Raw genomic sequence first — 22,880 nt, forward strand, 5'->3', positions numbered from 1 at the left:
TTTACGCAAATGAGATGAGAAGCATATCAAAAGTATTGTGAGCATTGCATTGTGAAAGACAATTACTTCAAATGAAATGTATTTCTTTGATGACACAATGATTAAGTGTGGTGAAAAAGTGAATGTATAATTTTGTGTGTTATACTAAGTCAATTGAAAATGTGATTACATGTTTGAAAAAACTGACTTTTTGATGATCTGCTGTGAGTTTTGTACTAACAGTTGTGAGGTTTTACCACATACTTGTGAAAATAGTACCAAAGCGAACAAAAAAAACTGTAAATAGTGGTAACCACAACTGGTCATTACAGTAGATATACTGTAAAAGTGGGGTGTAAACACCGGCAAACCCAACATGGAGCAGGACAAACAGCAAGGAATAAGAAGATCCCGTGGACAAGGGATCCGTCAGAGAGGTCAAAGAGGTGGACGAAAATCCACGGCCAAACGCCTACTGTAAGACAGGCCTGATCCAAATTACTGTAATGTAATGTGTGCACTAAATAGTATGTTCTCATTCAGTTACATTATAGAAAGTATACCTATTTTACAATTATATCTGAAAAATAAAAACTAGTGTAATTTGCTCAAACGATTGCAGAGGATGTCTTCATTGATCCTTCACTTGATTACACATAGAACGGATATTTGGGAAATTAAAGATTATGTAAGTAATGTAGTGTATTGCCTAATGTGAAACTGTGTAATATGTATTTTATAGTACTGTAGCATATTAATTTCAGTTCTTTTAAGGCTGATTTGAAACATGTATCTTGCATTGTTTGCTGTTGGATGAACTGATTGTTAAAAGTATTAAACTGAAAGAAGATCATACCGTTGTGTTTCGGTGATTAAACCAAATGTTCTCATTACATATTACAATAATCTTATATTTGAAACAATGATTATGTGGACTGAAAACATGTGCAACTTACTGAAAGCATTACATCAGGTTTTGAAAGAATGACTAGCTGCGTTACAAGTGTGATCAGTTTGGATTTTTGTACTAAGAGTTTTGAAAATGTACACCTTACATGTGAAAATAGTACCAAAGCGAATAAAAAAAACTGTACTGATGATTGAGTGCAGATTGTGAAATGATGTGACCTATGTTGTGATTGTACTGTAGTGTTTTCATCAATTCATTACAAACTTTCTTCAATGATTCCAATGTGTCTGTCGTATTCTCTCTACTACTGCAGTACTTTTACAGATATGTATTTGCTCTACATGTACCATAATCAAAACTGTATCACCAATTTTGTTCTACAATATTTAATGATTGTACAAACAATGACTTAGTGAAACTATCAGTTGCTTGTGTGTGGGTGATCTATAGTTATGTTTCCATGGTATTTCACAGTAAATTTGTGTTTTGAAACAATGATTGTGCAAGTGCAAGATGTCTTTAAAGATGTGAATGCACAATGCAATGTTTTGAACACTAGACAGCCTGTGTTACAAGTGATTACCGTTTTGAGTTTTGTATCTAGAGCCGTGAAAAATGACATCAAGGCTCTGAAAACAGCAGCAAAGTGATTGCAAAAAACTGTAACTTTGTCTAAGCCTTTGCGTAAAACAGCACATCAGCCAATGTCAATTGCCTTATTAAACGATATATTTGCATTTGTGATGTGATGGTACGTTGATATACACATATGACCCTGGGCCACAAAACCAGTCTTTATCCAAAAGATTTATACATCATCCAGACTCTAAATAAATAATTTCTTTCTATTGATGTATTTGTTGGGATACTATAATAATTGGCCGAGATACAATGATTTCAAAATCTGGAACTTGAAAGTGCAAAAAATCTAAATATTGAGAAAATCACATATAAGTCCGTATACAGCAAGGCAAATTAATGAAAAGGTTTGTTTTAGTGCTCTATGAAGTGAATCTTCATAAAACACGATCTTTACATAATATAATAATGATTTTTGGCATAAAAGAAAAATCTATAATTTTGACCCCTGCAATGTAGCTATTTTAAAACTTTAAACTTAAGAATTTGTTTGTGAGAGATGACGCAATGTTAGGTAGGCAAATACCTATGCAAACATCATACATGATATTTGTATGCGGATGATTTCGTGAAAGATGCATGTGAAAGTTTCTAACAGAAAATAGTGGTTTTCATCTTGTCACTTTCTTGGTATAGAAAACATGTTTTGACCCAAATTACTCAAAATGGATTTATTGCGTTTTGGAACCAAACTCTTCAAATATTTAAGAAGACTTTCTTTGAACTTAGATTTAACCATATGAAATGGAGTGAGGTTAGCCACAATTTGACATTGTAATGTTATGCTGTTGAAAAACAATAATAGCTTAAAACACAAACTTATTTAATGCCTCTTTTGGCTTTCACATGCTCTTTCCGGCCGCCTCCACGGTCAAAGACAAGGTTAAACTAACGGATGGTTTAAGAATCTATCTCAATATCCGATGCACCAGTAGAGGTCTGGTTGCTCCTTATGTTGAGAAAAAAGTGCAATAAACCTCCCCAATTTCTTCAGACTTCTGAAACTGTGGTCCTCATCTAATAAAGTCTAATGGCCACTTTCACACAGCAGCAGAATACGGTTGTCAATCCTGTATTCAATAGGCTATATAAAAAATCATTAATCCGTACATTACTACCACTTTTAAAGGGATAGTTTACCCAAAAAATGAATAACTTGTTTTTCAAGTAATTAAATACTTTAATACAAAATTTAAATATGATAAATATATTAGCAAAGTCTTACCACACACATAATAGATATGCTTATGAATCAAGAACTGTTTACTAATGTCTTTTAATGTAGGAACAATACTTTATAAATGATGAATTAATTATTTATTTACTAATGTTTAACTAATGATTTATAGCTTGCAGTTATTATAAAGTGTTACCAAACACTTACATTGTTTGCACGTTACTTGGTTGCCTTGTACGTGGGTTTTATCAGAAGCATACTCCAGTATGCATTATAAATCCTGATATTATGTTATGTTCGTCGCTCCATACGCCTAGACAAATAATTTGGGAATGTTACACCAGCAGATGACCCTATTTTCTGGCTTTCTTGGTTACAATGATTCACAGGATTAGAAAGTTTCATAATTTCATAAATATTTCAAATTAAATTAAATTAGCAGACCCTACCTTAATTTCCTTTCTTGTCTTTTCATCTCACAATTTTATTTTATTTTTATGTCTCCTTTTTAAGCAATATCTGAAGAAGAAAAACACTGATCCTACTATAAAACATTTTAAAAGTCACTTTAGTATGGCATGCTAAGTAAAATAAAATTAATATAAAAACATATACTGTAGTGTATGAAAAAGAAAGTTTCGAGTACACAGAAAATAAAAAAATACACTCCACCACTAAGAATAACATTACAGCATTCTTGAGATTCCTGTTGGCAGTCCCTCCCTGAGACCCAACTAGAGCTATAATATAACACTTCACTTACAGACAGACTTATACAGCGCTGTGTTGAGAGAGAAAACACACATGCTTATACAGAGTTCACCAATATGATGAAGAAGGATATTTTAAAGTAACAATACCATTTACAAGGTCATCTAAAGGGGTGAGTAGTATTAAAATCAATACTGTTAACTATTTTGTATGTGCCATTAAAAAAAAAAGTTTTTCTCCACAAATAAGACGTTGGACAATGGGTACCATGAAGCATCTTGAATTTTTCTTCTTTATTCATTGAAACTGATTGCTTATTAGATCCAAATTCATTTGAGGAAATAATACTAGGATGTTAGCAAATTCACAAAAACACAAAACAACAGTAGTTACAAAAGTTCAGTGTTTGCAGAAGTTACAATTTCCATATTGTGTTTAACAGAAAATATGCGAAACACATCACATACACTAGACAGACAGATATAATCTTAAAAGATTAGAATAATACAATATTAAAAAATATGTGTTTATCTAATGATCTAATAAATTACCAAATATAATTTTTATTTGCTGCGCATAGATAGGCTAGCTAGTCAAGTTATTATACTGTTACTCTATTTTATCTACTACTTCTGTAACACGTCTTAGAGCTTTCAGCTACAGCCACTGTACTTTCTGAAGACCTTCAAGTTGTTCTGACTTAGTGTGCTATGTTTTCTAATAGACTTCTAGAATAGACTTCTCAAATTGAACATTCCTTCCAACACCCAAATTCCCAGAGTCTTACTTAAAGCAATTTTCAATAAAGTTAGTGCTACGCTTATTTGTATTCTGGCAATGCGTCTCTTTACATTTGTAACAACTTTGAAATGTAAGTTCTTAAAAAGGCTGTAAACAAATTGTTTTGAAATATGACTTTCTGGCCCTAACCCTTATATTTATTTGTGTTATTTTTTAAGGGCCCCTAACCATTTAAAAAAAACTGAAAAGTGTTTTCAGCAATATTTAAATAGTATCCCCAGAATGTGTCTGTAAAGTTTCAGCTCAAAATACACCACAGATCTTTCATTATACGATGTTGAACATGGCCTATGAAATAAATTTCCCGCCAAATGTATTGTGGTCACTGATCAAAATAATAATATGCGTGAATAACTTTAAACAAATTTAAAATGATATTGCACAAAACTGGAAAACCAATTGCATTCAAAATGACGTTTTCTTTGTTTATATTATACATTTTTATTGTATGCTTGTCCTGTTTTTATTTCTGCATTCTGCGCTTGCATTTCCAAAAGTTGCAGTTAGAGTTTCATGCAAATCAGGGCAGACTTTAAGTGTCACCATTGGTCTACTAGTTTTAGTTTGACAGCTCCCCCTCTACCCAATCAGTCGAAGAGGGAGTTGACGTCACTCCAGTACACTCATAGTTGGTGATCGTGTGGGTCAATATGGACCGTCAGATGGGCTTTGACAATTTCAGATAACTTTTTGTATATTCACAGGTAGTGAAGTATACAGATCCTTTAAAGGGAAATTTCATCACTAGAAACATTAATCTTTATTGAAAGTGGGTCATATTTGTGGTCGAAATGTAACATAAATTTAGAATTTGGTGTCTATTTGACCGAGAAAAGACAGAACGTGACTTTAGGGCGCATTTGAATGGAAAACTACAACTCCCACAATGCACCACAGGGCACAGCTTTTCAAACCTACAACTTTCTAATGGTACATCCTCTGCTTAGTGACAGCTTTTCCTTTCTGCTGTCCACTGTAACAGACGAAGAGCTGGTGTGAGGTTCTAAAGCTTTGCGTTCTGTCTATATACACACGTAGTGCCTCCTCCAAAGACAGCGCTTGCAAGCTCACCACCTTATCTCTGAAAGGAGTGGTGGGAACTTATCTCTGAAGGGAGTGGTGGGTCTCAATGTTACACTGGATTGAGCAGGTTCGAACTGTAGACACAATTCATCGACCGAAAATCCATGTAGATCCCCTATCCTCTTAACGGAAGCTAATGCGATGAGCGTTAAAGTTTTAATTGTAAGAAACTTAATACTCACAGTATGCAGAGGCTTGAAGGAAACGTCTTGTAAGGCTTTCAGCACCACAGACAGATCCCAGGGAGGAATAGAGGGAGGGCATGAAGGAATTAACCTGCGAGCGGCTCTAAGAAATCTAATGACCAGGTCGTGCTGACCCACAGTTCTGCCGTTTGCCGAGTGGTGAGCAGATATCACATCGATATCGACTTTAATAGAAGATGGTGACAGCCTATTCCACAAACGGTGCTGGAGATAAGAAAGCACGACACTGATCAGGCATTCTCAGGGGTTTTCACATTGGAAAGAACGCCAGACAACAAACAGATTCCATTGTAGTGCATAAGCCTGTCTCGTCGACGGCGCTCGAGCTGCAGCCATAATGTTAGATAGCCACTGTGGTAAATCCTTTGAATCTCCGCACCCCGTCCAGCGACTACACAAGGAGGTTTCAGAGGTCGGGGCGCGGGTGCCATAATGTGCCCCCTTCTTGAGAAAGAAGGTCCTTCCTCAGGGGAATCTTCCAGGGAGGGGCTGTCGCGAGGAGGGTGAGTTCTGGAAACAAACTCCTGGTGGTCCAATACAGCACAACTAATAGAATGCTCTCCTTGTCCTCCCTGACTTTGCACAGAGTCTGTGCGATGAGGCTCACTGGGGGAAACGCATATTTGCGCAGACCCTGCGGCCAGCTGTGTGCCAGTGCATCCACTACGAGCGAATCGTCAGCTAGTGAATAAAACAGGCGACAATGGGTTATTACTGGGGAAGCAAACAGATCTACTTTCGCTTTGCCGAAACGTTTCCAAATCAGCTGAACCGACAAGGGATGGAGTTGCCATTCACCGGGACATGCAGCTCGTGCGTAAAAGCCAACGTGATGGACTGGGAAGCTTTTTACATGCCCCCAGATAACGTGCGAGAGGAACTAAAAGCACGACTGCTGTACCTGTGGCAGGAGGGGTGGAGGTGATCACGGGTGTGTGCGTATCAGACGCACCGACTGTGTTGTGTGATGTACTGTGTTGACCGATTCAGCACCATTACATGGAGGTCTCCCTTCGCAAGCTTAGACACTGCACCCTTGGCAGTACTAGGCTTGGAAGCCGGCTGCCGTTCCCGGAGAAACAACAACCGCCTGCACAAATCCAGCATGGACATGCCCTCACAAATGGAGCATGAGCCATCACGAAACGCAGCCTCAGCATGCTGGAGCCCCAGACAAGTGACGCAGCGATCATGACCAGCCATGTACGCACCGCATCCAGAAACAGAACACGGCTGGAATGAAATCTTTAAAAAGACGCACCAAACCGTGACACGAACGAGTGACTGTCTTCAAAAAGACACAAAGCTCGAACGTGCAACTCTTTTAGAGGCAATCACTCTTCTAGCGCTGGTTTGATGAAACACGCAGTGGAGAGGCAATGCACACACTCAACTCAAGTTCAAAACTGAGAAAATAAAGAGGTGGAAAACTTTGAATGCTTCCGCTGTGGTGCTGAAGTCCAACCAACTTGAGCAGCAGTGTACTTCCTGAGAGTTTAAAACATAGCTTCTCGTGAGCAGAGATTCTGCCGGCTTTCGAAGAAAATAAAGCTGATTTGGTATTATGCACCTGCTGCTTATATATGCACCTGGCGGGCAGCACCAGCATTATGCAAATACTTGCATGCCAAGTTCATTGGCGTTTTGTTAGTTTCTCAAAGTAGATAGGTCCCCGCGGAGTGGTTCCCAATTCGTCGATCACAATGTGACGTCGTAGTGACCCACTGAAAGGGAACTGACAGCGAGTATTCACAACAGACATAAGTGTATTTCTGTCAACCACTAACAATATAATTTTGTTTAATGAGATTTAATTGTCCAATATTTGCCAGAAGATGGCCCGCACGAGTATGCAGCCGAGAGTCACGCTGGAGTAACGTCAACTTCCTCTTCAACTGAAAGAAAAACAGCACAAGCATAAAAAAATAATAAGAGCAGAAAATATTAGGGAGAAGAAATAAAGGAGTAATATGAACAAAGAAAACGTCATTTTGTATGCACTTTGAATAACTTTGCTTTCGTTCTTCTTGTTTTTTGCAATATAATTTTAAATCTGTTTAACTCGCAGCCATTGACAAGATAACTCGTCAATTAAGAGAAAACGCTTCCATGCAACTGACGAGAATTTCCGGCTTTCCGCAATACCGCTATTATCCACCAGGGGGCGCACTTCCGCAATTTATACAACCCGGAAGTAGCGCCTCACTTGAAAGAGAAAGAACTCCGTGTATGTTTTAAAGATCGCTCTGCATTTGATCTCTATCAAAAGTCCTTCACAAAAATGGAATTATCTCAGCTTTTTGCTTAAAATGTGGTGTTTTTGAAGAAACCTACCCATATTTGAAAGGTAATAAGAAGATAACTAATGAGGTAGTATGAAACGTTTTTTCATCTTCTTTCATTTGATATATTGTTTGTTTATATATTTAAAGAAGAACATTTTCTGAAAGGCATTAAACTTTTTGTGAAAATCATGAAAAATGCTGGCGCTGACTGGCAATTTAAAAAAAAAATGTATCGGGAAAATAGTTAAAGTTCTGATTAACTTAGTGCTTATTATTTTTTCATTCACGCATATTATTTTTGGATCCGTGACCTCAATACATTTGGCGGGAAATTTATTCCATAAGTCTATATGTTTCGAAATATTCATATTTCTGAAGCAGCTTAGCTGTTCTGTAGCTCAAATTTTGACAAGGTAACCACGCTGTTTGAAATACATTTTAAAACTTCTACCTGTCAAAAAAAAAAAACATTTTTAAAAAATGTTTAGTTCGATAAACTCCTAAATATGGTCTTAAAATATGGCATGCAGAGCACCTAGCGCATTCTTCTTAATTGCATTTGCCAGCCTGCAACAGCCAAACATCTATACAATTAAAAGCAATCCCAAATTTACAGACTTAAATTAGATCAGAATTTACCTTTATAATAAATAAAAATAAAAGCAAAATGAAATGGCCTACTCCCAGTGCTCCAGATGGCCAGTTTGCCCCTGTGTCTGCATAACCTCTGATCAGCTATATCCACAGTTACATGTGTGCTTATTCACTGAATAATTGGTGAACAATTGTTGTGCATATTACTCTTACAAATAAAAGATACCATCTAATTTTATTTCTATAGTTTCAGCGGTTTGATTGGTTTGGTTTAGATTAAAACTGCAGCTGTGTGACATGAACCAATAGGGAATCAACTGATCTAAGAGAGAGAGAGAGAGAGAGAGAGAATAATAGAATAGAGTGAGTTTACCAGATTAATGTCACACGCATGCTGCCTGAGCTCATGAATAGAAACAGATAAAAGATAAAAGAGAGAGAGAGAGAGATGAAGGGGAAATGTCGCAGAGATGTTCTGCATCACATAGCTGTAATAAATAGTGTGTTGGATTTGTGTGAACGGAAAAGAGGAGGTGAAAGATGAGGAAAGCCGTATGTTAAAGGAAGATGGCGAGCGGGAAAGATGATTGGATGATCCACGAGGGGGTGTGGTCACAGTCTTAAGCATCTGTGTGATGGAGAGGCGAGAGGCGGTGTGTGTGTGTGTGTTAGTGTGGGGGTGTAAGAAGGCAAAAAATAATGGAAGCGTGAGAGGACAGCAGCAGTCAGTGTGGATCCCTTCTGCAACTGCTCTCGCTTTTCTTTTCCTTTATACTCGGAAAGAGACAATGATGAACACAGCAGAAGAGGATTAATAGAGATGCATGATGCTCGACCTCTGAATCCTACAGCAAACCTTCACGAAGAGAAAAGCACAGAAACACAGAGGGAGAGCAAGAAGGGATAGAGGAAGCTAAACCGTACAGATCAAGGACTAGAGAAAGGTTTGTGCGACGGGCAGGATATATGATGCAATGATGCATTCTTTGCATGAGCTGCCAAGAAGTGTCTGGATATGTCAAAGGACGCAAGGATCGGTGTATTAAACAGCTTGGCGTGTCGGTTTATCTTTTCATTTCTATTCATCTCTTTCCATTGGTGAGAAGGATATATCAAAATTGGTCAAGCTACTGCAGTGTATGAGACGACTTCATCTGCCTGCAACCATTCAGGTGTGCCGAGGCGAAAACAGCAGTGCAGGCTGCAGGCACATACTGTATGCGTGTGCTTGTGTGTGTGTGTGTGTGAGATTAAGGAGGTGAAGTGCTGAGACATTTCTTCTGATGAACAGGTGCCACTCATTAAAGGTTCTAGTAAGATTAAATGTCTTCACATTAGATTTCTGATGCCAGAAAAACAAACAAACAATGTTTTAGGAACAACAGTTTCGTGCTTTCAACCTGCTGCTTTACCACATTTCTCTGCCGTGCGTCAAGTCTCGTCAAAGTGGGGATCATTTGGCCCCTGGGGGTCCGGGTTCAGACCCCGGCCCCTGACCCCAAAATGCGTCGCTCAAGTACAGACGAAACTCCGTATCGCCGCAGTCCCTCACTAGACAGCAAGGCAGACTCGCCTCGTCTACATTACACCGGAGAATACGAATTCCACAGCTCGCCGTTTGTCTTTGGTCTCCGTACAACACCGGGGTCAAAAAAAGCTAAAGCCAGCTATACCACAGCCCAGGGCAGAAAATATGTGGTCTTTTACCTGGACCTGTCCTTCATCTTCCTCCTAGAGCTGCGACGCTGCAGGATGGCTGAGGGCTGCCTGAGGGCCCTGAGGTACGGGATGGTTTTCTTCAACCTGCTCTTTTGGGTGAGTACACATCCCACACGCTTAACATGTTTGGCTGTGTATATAAGTTATTTTCTTCCAGTCCCTCTGATGAGATTAAATTTGAGGTAAATATTTTTTTCAAATTTCTGCCCTTTCTTATGTCTTCCTAACATTTTACAAACCCGTGTAACACAGATAAAGTCCCACTATTCTATACTCAGTAATCACAGCTGTCAAACTCCACAGACGCACTGTAATTATCCATACGATTACGAGGAACAGACCATAAACCTTTAATCATCTATAGCTTTCAAATTTTACTCTCTATTTTGCCTATATAAACTGCCACGTCACATTTGATTTGTTTGTCATCATATCTCAGTTTAAACAAAGAGGGATTTAGTGGACCATGTGGTCACTATGAGCTGTTATGTGTCAAACTTTCTACTTTGGTGTTCCACGGAAGAAAGAAAAGACATACAAGGATGGGCGCGCATAGGATATTTAAATTAATTTGTGAATTATTCTGTATTATGTTTGTGCATGCGTTCGTGCGTGCGTGCGCGTGTGTGTGTGTGTGTACAGATCTACATAAATAGAATAATTATAGTGGTGTATATGAGTCTCCAGCTCATTCATACATAAAAATATAGACACTTCATTTTTTTGGTAGAAACCCTGTTGAATACATAACTGGAATTTTGCCTGAACAGCCCATCGTTGATTATTGCTATGATCTGAAGTTCAAGGATTGGAAATAATTTCATTTAGTTTCAGTTTTGGTCTAGCTAGTTTGTGGTTTTAGTAAACACTTCGATACGTTTTCATGATTTATGATACTTACACGTATACACATAAACAGCAGAGAGTGACATTGATTTTTAGTACTGAATTCGTTTTAAGTATAACAAACCCAAGGTTTTGCTAGCACACAGAGTTCCTGTAATGAATACTAACACCGTTTAACTGTGGCTGTTTTGTCCAAACTAAACTAAGGCTTCCTTGTTTACTTTTAAAACACACTCTGATGTGAAACACTGCCACTTTCAACTAAAATAAGTACTTACTTCCCCCTGGGATATGTAATTATACACTGTCGTTTAATGTTAAGTCTGTCTGCAATCTTTTGGTTTTGATGAAATGGTATGTTTTAGTCATGAGCATGAAAATACCAAAGTAAACAGGGGAAGTTTAGTCTATATATGATTTTAGCTATTTAAATAACCTCTTCTATTATTAATACAGTTGTTTGTATATAGAGCATAAAAGCATAATTAAGAAAAAGTTCAATTCTGATGAAATCATGATGAACCCAACTGATGTAACAGTAGTTAATAAGAAACTATGTCAACTCGTGTTATTAACTGAAGATTTATTATGTGGACTGTAAAGGAGGAATGTCTGAACGGAAAAGAGGTGAATGATGTCCATTCATGTAGCAGACAGTACAGCAGAATCACACACACACATCAGTGTAAAACAGCAGTTCTCCAGCCAGCTAACCAGCTAAACCAGCACCAAACCAGTATGGACCAACATAGACCAGAATTATGCTGTTGTTTTCCAGCAGGGTTATAAGATGTTCACGCCTTTCTAAAGCAGGACACATTTCAAAAAGTTTTGCTTTTGTGTCTTCTTTGTGTGTGCACAAAGATAGATGTTTATGGTAAGGGTCTTGGGCAGAGGCGATCAGTGAAGGTCTGTAGGGATGTGCACGAGACGGAGAAGGGCCGTGTCATCTTGCGCACACACACGCGTCTCCGTGCAGCTTCCATACTCAAGCACAGACACATATGCAGTACAAATGATTTATCATACAAATGATTAGTTTACAAGACCGTCAGGGCAACAATAATTCACGTCATTTACATGCCATTTATAAATTAAGAATAGAAAAGTAGCAAAATGTCTGTAGACGTGTCTACATGCACCATGTGTTAACAAATATTTTTTTCTTTTAACTGATAGTATTAATCGGTTATAAATTCTTACCTTCGGTTAACGGTTAACTGATCAATATGAAAATCCCTAGTTAAAATTATTTTATTTTCAAGTATTAGCATTAAAAACACTGAATTAATATCGACATATGAAATTAAATTAGGGACATGTATCAGAAACGTTGGGAATGTTGGGCAATAAATATATAACAGGATAATAACAGCTTGATAGTAAACTGTTTTTGCAAATTGTCTTATATTTATCTCTGTTAAGCAAGACAGTAAACAGGAAAAACCTTTTTATATAAATAACAGCCACTGTCTTCAAAATGATATAACTTAATTATTAAATTATGACAGACACAGCAATGCATCATGTTCTATAAGATCATCAGTTTGTAGTGTCAGTCAGCCTGTTATCAACCACATTTACATTATCCTAAGCGACTGTCAAAGATAAAGAAACTACTGTATAAAGCGATTTGTCAATAGGAGGCAATAATACAAGCTTATACCAAGTTACAAGTTTTCACTGTTCCAAAACAGTACCTGTTGAGAGAGTACCTGTCTTTTTATAAGGACAGAAGAGGTGGAAATGCAGTCAATATCTGTTTGAGTATCTGAAGGAAAAATAGCGGGAACGTGATTTAGTGCCCTTTTGTGAAGGTAAGACAAGGCGCTGCTCATTTGCCGAAGCAAGGTTTTGGAGGGGGTTGTAGGAATGCAGAAAAGTGTGAAAGCATGCCGTTGAAAGTTCTGTAAAGGAGCAGTAGTGACTTATACCTTATGCTGGCTTCAAGCCGTAGCCATTGGAAAGAGATGAAGAGTGGCGTTAGATGAGCCTTTTTGGGCTCCTGGAAGATAAGTTGGGCTGCTGGGTTCTGAACCAGTTGGAGTGGTTTGATGCTTTGTGCAGGAAGGCCAGCAAGGAGATCATTCGTATCTTCCGGATGTTGTATAATGCAAATCACGCTGTCTTTGCAATGAGATCAGTGAAGGACAGTTGGTCATCGAAGACTACACCGAGGTTGTCCAGCAAAATTCCCGCAAAAATTAGTCTGCAAATCTTAAGGTAATATTCTGGGATTAATTTACTGTGTGAAAGGGGTTTATGGTTACAAGCATCACATTGTAATAGACTTTGGTTGTTTGTTCATACAGACAGACACTATTCTTGCTGTGATCACAACAACTGTAATTAAATGTAATTGTCAATCCTAAACTTTGTGAACAGAGATAAATGCCCAGAATAGGGAGAGAGGAGCACAACTGTTTACATCGTGTCAATCAACTTGGAGTAAAATAAGATTAGAGAGGTGGAAAAAGAGAAAAACACAAACGCACTAAAGGGTGATTTATACTTTTGCGTAAGACCTACGCCATACCCTCTACATTATGCATCAGTTTTTATGTATACTTCTGCGTCTTTGTTCACGTCGACGTGCAATTACACATGCAGATCTCTAGTAGGCAGAGTCCACATGCATGCTACTGGTGTAACCTATATAGTATCAAGACAAAAGCTGAAAAAGAAGCAGCTTGTTGTTGGGGTTCCCAGGGGGGCAGGGTTTCATATTATATTGAAGCTTCCACGGGCGCCACCATTGATTAGCGGACCCCCACCTGCTGTTAGCAGTCCAATGACTCCCATTCATTTTGGCGTCACTTTGACAGGAAATAACTTTACATCTGATGCGCTTATAGACTCCATTTGTACATTAATTATTTCTAAAGAAACACAAAAATGTATAAAAAGGCTCCATTACCATGTAACTTACGTTATGGCCCAGTAGAAGCAGTTTTTGTACAAATAGGCTAACGATTGCAACATAACCTGCGACTCTCTGTCGCACAGTAAAGAAATTACCGTATGGACAGGAGGAGAAGCTCACACGCAATCTTTTACTGTTTATGAGGCAATCGGGGGGACGTGGAGGCATAAAGTCAAAGGAGAAGCCCATAGATAGTCCATTAAAGCAACGGGACAAAATTTTTCAACAACGTTTTGAGGATTCAGTGGGTGATTTAGATTTCTCTTGGCACAGCTATTAGAAGACAATTGTCAGACAGGTCGCTCACGTCACATCTACGTCATCAAGCTCAGTTTGAGTATGCGCAGTACGCTGACCCCAGGAAGTACGTGCTTCTAATTGACTTCACTTGTCTCCGTTGAATCCAATGGGGTAGCTGTGTCCATTTCTTTTACTGTCTATGGGGGTTCCTAATCATGTCACAATCAGACCATCAGAGACACACACAAAAACTAAACAAAACTCTAAGGATTCTATTAGAATCAGTAGAGAGATAGTTGAGTCTCCTTTATTCAATGATGGGCAAAACTTATACTGTCTGCATAACATTTTCTATTATACCCAAATGATGTGCATTTTAAGCATTTCAGATGGATCACAGAAAAGGACACGAGCTCTGGATTAATCCACTCTATGAGAGAAAGTGTGTTAGCTCTCAGTGGTAAATGTACAGCAGTGCCTCTGTCAGACACATGAGAGATGTTTCATTTCATCCTCATCCTGCTGGGTTGTATGTGATGAGCGTGTCCTCCAAAAAGGATTCACAACCCCATAGGTCATTTGTGCAAGCAGCCAAAAACCAATATTTTAAAGTTAAGCGCCATCTAGTGGGCGTTAAAAAACAGTATTGTGTTAAGTTTGACCTCCTCAAGAAATTACATTTGACCATCAATTGCCACCAATCAAAATGCAGTTTCTTTGTATACAACCAGTTTAAACTTTTGCTGCCTTTTCAGTCCATCAGAAATTTGTCAATTCCAACTACTGACGTTTTGTTTAAGGGCTTGATGTATTCAGGTGTTTTGCTGTCTAAAAGGATGCCAGGTTTACAGGAATTCGTATGAGTTGAAGGATGACCGGTTACTACATCCAATGAAAGGGTGTAAAACCTATAAATATCTATTCAATTGTCTATTTGAATACTGCAGCTCAACATCATTGTGCTCTATGCATCTGTAGCGCGTCTGGCCCTGCGGAATGAGCTGACCCAAATCACAGCAAGACAAACCCATTTCACACCTGCATAAAAAAGTTAGCAGATGCTAATGTTGACATGATGTACTGCACTGTCCACTAACACGACTTAACAATGGAAAACTGAGAGGTCTGTGTGAACCAAATAAAATAAAAGATCACAGAGTTAAAGACTGTAAGAAGAGATGGTAAAGGAGAAAATAAGGGGATATGGAGAAACAGGTGTATGAGCAGCAGGAGATGCTATGAATAGATCTAAAGAGCTACTGTGTGTCAGTGGGCACAGGACTGTAGTGCCCAGTGTTTCTTTGCTGATGATCTGTGATATCACCTACTTATGGGTAATGTTATTTGAATCATATGAGACACAGAGCTGGGCGGTATGACAGTGGTATTACATTCCATGCAATGTACTGTTTACATTGGAAACATACTGTATGTGCTCAAAGCCAAATACCTTATTTGCAAATGTGCAGATGATCACTATTATTTTTAATAAGAGCTATAATAAATTGAAGGGAAGTTTTATATGGGCTTTTCATTTAGTTTGAGCTGTGCCACAATGGGTTCTGTCTGAATACAGAAACATATTATTATCATGGTATGTGTCCCAAACTTATCATTACACTGCTTGTTAAAATATTTACATAAAACCAACATTGATTATACAGTATGTCTAAGCCCACTGTTTGTTTACAAGCTCCTATTTAAATAAGTTTCATTGAAAAAGAGCACTCGGGCTGTTTTTTATGCAATGTTGTATGCAGGGATTTTTCTTTGTTTGTTTATATATAATTTAACATGTTTTTTCCAAGTATTTTTCAATATTCATCTTTGAGGTTTGATCAGTGACTGTGTTCACAAAGCAACATGACATTATTTGAGGCATGAATCTCTTTGAATGTTGAAGGTGTGATTGTTGTGTGAATTGAGGAAGCAGATGAAAGGACAGTGCTGTAAGCATCTTATATTCACTGATATGATAAAAGACCACAGACTGTCAATAGCAGTGACCTACAATCTTTACTGTTTTTATCAAGGTAGTCAGTACTCTAGGTAGGTGACTTTGGTTGAGATTGTTGTTCATTTTAAATATCTTGGTGCATTCATAGAAAGAAAATTGAGTTTCCAGGTCAGTATTGACAACAATTTTTTTAAAGTATGCAGCGTCTCTTTTTATATGGAAGATCAGGAGTGTTTTGGTCAGAACATATTGCCTATAAATCTCTGGTGGAGAGTGTACTGACATATAATTTAACAGCATGGCATGGTAACTTCAGTTGTAAACAGAAGAACACACTTGCTAGGATTAGCAATATAACCAGCAAGATTATTGGCAGACAACAGTGCACCTTAAGCCAGGTTTATTACTCAAGATGTGTTGACAAGGCTAAGGGCATTTTAGGTGATGCTGCCCATCCTTTGCATGATCAGTTTGTTCAACTGCCATCTGGTAGACGATATGTTATGCCTAGGGCTAAGAGGAATCATTACAAAAGATAATCGGACAGTACTTTTTCTAAAATGTAATATGATTTATGAGGGTCTTCATGAAATGTGTGTAAAATAACTTGGTTAAAATTCCTCAATGGTGGTGTAAAAACACAATTTTTGCCTTGTCAAGAACAGCTCTGCTCACAGCTGCCTGTTTTGGTGCATGTCACTTTAAATTTTAATGAGGATCGCATATAAAGTGCTGCCATGGTAACCAGTGAGCTTATGCCTTGGGGGATAGTGACCTTATGGAATGAGAGCTGGAGTCAGAGCCAGAATAACAGGAGAATTCCAAAGAAGTTCACATTTAAACCTTATTTGTTGATGTTTATGAATGTTTAGTTAATTTAATGTTACATTGATCTGCCTTATATATACTGTCGGGTTAGCATAGTGCTGGCGAATTGAGCAAGTGAATGACAAGAATGCGATGTGTTTACATGCGTGATACAAACTTTTTCACTAACAAATCTTCATCCATCAGCAACCAATTTTCCACACCACTAACCTCAGAACACACAACACTCACTTCCATCGCTACTTTTTTCTCCGCTGACCGATATTGAAGTTACTAAACCTCTCTCCACCCACCCCTCTACCTGTAACCTCGACTCAATTTCCACCCTTCTCTTACAGGCCATTTCAGATGCACTCATTTCATCAACACCACCCTGATCACCGGCACATTTCCATCAACATTTAAACAGGCCCTGGTCACGTCACTGCTTAAAAAGCCACACTCACAGACAGTTATAGACCTGTCTCATCATTCATCAGGTATCTTTCTTTTTTTATCATTGAACAACCTACTTGATACTTCACTGAAACAGCACTGCAGTTGGTCAGGGAAAAATTAAGGCTAGCTAAGGCGGAATACAAATCCTTGGTTCTGATTCTGCTAAACCTGTCGGCAGCTTTTGACAGAGTCAACCATCAGATCCTACTAGCCACCCTGTCGTCGCTAGGGATCGCAGGTACTCCTTTCCAATGTTTTAAATATTATCTCTCCGATAGATCCTTGAGGGTTTTGTGAAGGGGCACGTTGTCATCAGCCCACCAGATGGTCACTGGGGTGCCTCAGGGATCAGTGCTTGGTCCACTAATTTTCTCCATCTACACAACATCCTTAGGACCTATCATACAGCCACATGGCTTTTCCTACCAACGCTATGTTGATGACACCCAGATCTTCTTCTCATTTCACCCAGATGATCCCACCATAGCAGCACACATTATTGACTGCTTAGCAGACATCTCGGCTTGGATGAAGATGGTGATGCTTGTATTTCCAGAACAACCTAAGATACAGCATATCCTATCCATTCAACTCGGCAACACAATCATTACTCATTCTAAAACTGCAAGAAACCTCAGCGTAATCTTTAATGACCAACTGTCCTTCACTGATTACATTACAAAGACAGCGCCAACATGTTGATTGGCATTGTGCAGTATCAGGAAGATACTGCTCACTTACAGATCTTTCACTGGCACTGCATCAGCATATTTTCACACCTGTATACATTCCTACACTCCATACAGAACCTTACGTTCACTAAATGAGTGGGGCCATGTCTTATCTTCACAAAAGTGCACTTTATCACGTTCCCGCTTATTTTCCTTTACTACTTCCGGCTGGTGGAAAGATTTTCTTATAGGAGTCCGGTTAGCCACATCTCTTGCAACATTCAAAAAACAACTAAAACTCATATTTTCAAAAATACTTGATAAATTAATACTGACTGCAGACACACCTCATCTACCTTCTATCTTACTAACACTCTTTCTCTCATCAGGTATTGTTTTGGAATGGTGAGAGCTTGTGGCTGGCTATAGGCATAAGTATTGCTGCCTCTCTATGACAAGGCACTTGATTACTTCCCAATCTTTGTAAGTCGCTTTGGATAAAATAATTCCTAAATGTAAATGTCTAAATATATAAGTCATGTTAAAAAGACACAAGTTTAAAGAAGTTGTCTTTCGGCTGATAAGCTTTAAAGCTGAGGCACTGGTAGTTTAGTAATTAGTAGGAGTGTCACGATTCTCCAAATCCTCAAATCGATTATATTTTCGATTCTACGGTCACGATTCGATTCTCTATTTTTACTTTTTTTTGAAAGACAAAAAAATGCTATGCCATTATTATTATTACTATTATAGTTTCACATTATCATACACATTGCGTGCTTTTCCTTGCATGGGGGTTTGTGGGCTTCACTTTATGCGAGAGAGCTTGTAGAGAGAGGATTCTTTCTTGCACACACATGGACTTAATGCGCGTGTCTTGGACTCCTAGCATCTGAAATAAATCCAGTGCGTCATAAGCAGCTGCGCTTCTCTTTGTCTCACGTGTCATCTGTCCGAAGTCTTAACATAAACTAAAGTGGTAATCATTACGTATTTGTTCAGTTTTATGCGTTTCATGCAAGCTGAGGCAAACTATCCCTTTTGTTTCAAATATAACCCACTGCACAAAAATCCTCTCTCAATCTCGTGTAACTTGCGTGCAGAGAGCTGCCCTCTGTCCAAAGTCAGATCATTAGGTAGTAAATAATCTTGTTTATGATATGCATTTCAAGGAGTCGTAGCAATACATCCCTCGTACAACCAATGTTTTTAAAGGCACCTCTGAGAGTTTTTTTCCCTGCTTGGCAAGCCGACCGGACATGACATGGGGGTGTGGCAGCATCGACAATCCCATTTTTTAATTCGAAGTTCGAGGTTGTGACTTAATTTCGATCAATTTCGATTTAAAATCGAAACCGTGACACCCTTAGTAATTAGAACATTTCACATTGTTCCACTCTCCTTCATAACATCATTAACCCCTTAGCATTCCTAAAAAATATATATAATATATATTAATTTGAACAAAAAATATTACATTATCATTTGTCACTGTATATTAGCTACAATCACACAGTTATCAGAGATTAACCAGTCAAGTAATTTTGTAACAACTAGTTGTTATTTAGCTTGTTACAGAAATAATCTGCTCTAGAGTGACTCTGTTGTTATTGATTCTTTGTCGAAGTCTACCGGAACTGGGCCACGAAAGATGTGTGTTAATGTTGTTGCCACTGAAACCATCAATAATCTATATTTGTTTGTATTTTTTGCTGTGGGCCAGAAGAACAGACTGAATGTTGAATTCAAATTTAAAAAGGAAGGGGATGTTTGTATTGTTTTATTGTCTCTTCAAGTTAAAAACATGTAGTGAATCCACATTGATCAAACTATCTGCTGATTTTTACATAGCTAGTATTCAACATTGTGATACGTGTTCCCTAATCCAGAGAAACTAATCTGAAAGGTGTATCTAGATCAGAGTGATCCAGTCCAATTTTGCTTTTAAAAAAATGGAAAAAAAAGCTGGTCAGATGGTTTACCTGATCCTGAATAGCAAAACATGGGATTTACAAATCTGGACAATTTTGATCCATTTTGTTTGTTTTGTTGAGCTAAGTTCAACTTGAACTCACTGTTGTTTTTTGTGGTTTCTCACAGCTGGGGGGTTGTGGGATACTTGGAGTGGGAGTTTGGCTGTCCATTACCCAGGGAAACTTTGCTACCCTTTCATCTTCACTGCCATCACTGTCTGCTGCCAATCTTCTTATCGGCATTGGCAGCATCATCATGGTGATTGGCTGTCTGGGATGTGTGGGTGCAGTCAAAGAAAATCGTCCATTACTCCTGAGTGTAAGTACATCATTATATATATTATATATTACATCACAAACATCCACTAATGTGCTTAACAAGAACTGAGCGAACAAAACATCCCATATAGAATCCTAAAGTACCAGGATTGATTAATTTCCTTGCATTAAATATGTAACTAGATATTAAAGTTTGAGGACAAACTTTATGTTGGCTTGACAAAGCCTGGTCTGAACATTTAAGACAGTTTGACAGAAGTTTGACAGAAGTTTGGTTTAGTAGGCTATCTTGTTGTTAGTATGCTTAAGTATGAAGCTTTTTAAAATAAAGCTAACATAATTTAGCATAAAGCTAGCCTGATTTAGCATAAAGTCAACATAAAGCTATCATGTTTAAAGACCCAACCCCCATGTCTCTATGATGTTCTGATGCAGAGATATAAGGCTTTGTTTGTTCCGTTGCTAGGGTACTAAGTTTGGTTGCTAGGCAGAAAATTGGCATCCCATAATGATTACACTTCAAGCCACAAGTAAAACGGTCCAACCCCCATGCCTCTATGATGTTCTGATGCAGAGATATAAGGCTTTGTTTGTTCGGTTGCTAGGGTACTGTATTTGGTTGCTAGGGAGAAAATCGGCATCCCATAATGATCACACTTCAAGCCACAAGTAAAACGGTCCAACCCCCGTGTCTCTATGATGTTCTGATGCGGAGATACAAGGCTTTGTTTGTTTCGTTGCTAGGGTACTAAGTTTGGTTGCTAGGGAGAAAATTTGCATCCCATAATGATCACACTTCAAGCCACAAGTAAAACGGTCCAACCCCCGTGTCTCTATGATGTTCTGAAGGGGAGATATAAGGCTTTGTTTATTCCGTTGCTAGGGTACTAAGTTTGGTTGCTAGGGAGAAAATTGGCATCCCATAATGATCAACCTTCAAGCCACAAGTAAAACGGTCCAACCCCCGTGTCTCTATGATGTTCTGAAGCGGAGATATGAGGCTTTGTTTATTCCGTTGCTAGGGTACTAAGTTTGGTTGCTAGGGAGAAAATTGGCATCCCATAATGATCAACCTTCAAGCCACAAGTAAAACGGTCCAACCCCCGTGTTTCTATGATGTTCTGAAGGGGAGATATAAGGCTTTGTTTATTCCGTTGCTAGGGTACTAAGTTTGGTTGCTAGGGAGAAAATTGGCATCCCATAATGATCAACCTTCAAGCCACAAGTAAAACGGTCCAACCCCCGTGTCTCTGTGATGTTCTGAAGCGGAGATATAAGGCTTTGTTTATTCCGTTGCTAGGGTACTAAGTTTGGTTGCTAGGGAGAAAATTGGCATCCCATAATGATCAACCTTCAAGCCACAAGTAAAACGGTCCAACCCCCGTGTCTCTAAGATGTTCTGAAGCGGAGATATAAGGCTTTGTTTATTCCGTTGCTAGGGTACTAAGTTTGGTTGCTAGGGAGAAAATTGGCATCCCATAATGATCACACTTCAAGCCACAAGTAAAACGGTCCAACCCCCATGTCTCTATGATGTTCTGAAGCGGAGATATAAGGCTTTGTTTATTCCGTTGCTAGGGTACTAAGTTTGGTTGCTAGGGAGAAAATTGGCATCCCATAATGATCCCCCTTCAAGCCACAAGTAAAACGGTCCAACCCCCGTGTCTCTAAGATGTTCTGAAGCGGAGATATAAGGCTTTGTTTATTCCGTTGCTAGGGTACTAAGTTTGGTTGCTAGGGAGAAAATTGGCATCCCATAATGATCAACCTTCAAGCCACAAGTAAAACGGTCCAACCCCCGCGTCTCTAAGATGTTCTGAAGCGGAGATATAAGGCTTTGTTTATTCCGTTGCTAGGGTACTAAGTTTGGTTGCTAGGGAGAAAATTGGCATCCCATAATGATCACACTTCAAGCCACAAGTAAAACGGCCCAACCCCCGTGTCTCTATGATGTTCTGAAGCGGAGATATAAGGCTTTGTTTATTCCGTTGCTAGGGTACTAAGTTTGGTTGCTAGGGAGAAAATTGGCATCCCATAATGATCACCCTTCAAGCCACAAGTAAAACGGTCCAACCCCCGTGTCTCTATGATGTTCTGAAGCGGAGATATAAGGCTTTGTTTGTTCTGTTGCTAGGGTGCTCATATTTGGTTGCTAGGGGCGTGGCTTAATAACTCTGTAAGAATCCTGAGAGACTGATTGGATGCCTGAGTAAAATGAGCCCACCCCCATGTCTCTATGACAGTGTGATGCAAAGATATCCATCTGGGCATTTTATAATGGCAGTCTATGGGAGATGTTGCTAGGGTGCCCAAAATGGTTGCTAGGGGCGTGGCTTAATAGCTTTGGAGAGATCCTGAAAGACTGATTGGATGCCTGAGTAAAATAAGCCCACCCCCATGTCTCTACGACACTCTAGAATGAAGATATTCCTTCTGGGACGTTTTTATTCCCTTATATGGGCGTGTTTCCTGCCCCATTATAAGTCAATGGGGAAATTTGGGGGCCTCTTACACCCCAGGGGTACAGCTTACACCCCAATGTGATGTATGTTCTTACAGAGCCTGCCAGCCTCTTCAACTGTGATAAGCCACAAGTTTCTACAAATTTCTCGTTCGCAGCT

At 38.8% G+C, this 22,880-nt stretch overlaps 1 protein-coding gene across 3 annotated transcripts in view; it reads left to right on the top strand.

Annotated features, from left to right (window-relative positions):
- The first annotated feature begins 3,437 nt into the window (after positions 1-3,437).
- tspan4a (tetraspanin 4a) overlaps positions 3,438-22,880 on the top strand; it is a 45,077-nt gene continuing 25,634 nt past the window's right edge. Inside the window, exons 1-3 of one of the 3 annotated variants that reach the window (XM_055173388.2) lie at positions 3,438-3,588; positions 10,121-10,200; positions 20,108-20,299. In XM_055173388.2, coding sequence (XP_055029363.1) covers positions 10,138-10,200; positions 20,108-20,299 — 255 coding nt within the window. In that variant the 5' untranslated portion in view covers positions 3,438-3,588; positions 10,121-10,137. Of the gene's footprint in view, positions 3,589-7,751; positions 7,877-8,868; positions 10,201-20,107; positions 20,300-22,880 lie in introns of those variants that run through there. The other 2 variants (XM_055173389.2, XM_055173387.2) reach the window with 2 other exon arrangements.

The sequence above is a fragment of the Misgurnus anguillicaudatus genome, chromosome 15, assembly GCF_027580225.2.
Source record: "Misgurnus anguillicaudatus chromosome 15, ASM2758022v2, whole genome shotgun sequence".
Classification (NCBI taxonomy): Eukaryota; Metazoa; Chordata; class Actinopteri; order Cypriniformes; family Cobitidae; genus Misgurnus; species Misgurnus anguillicaudatus.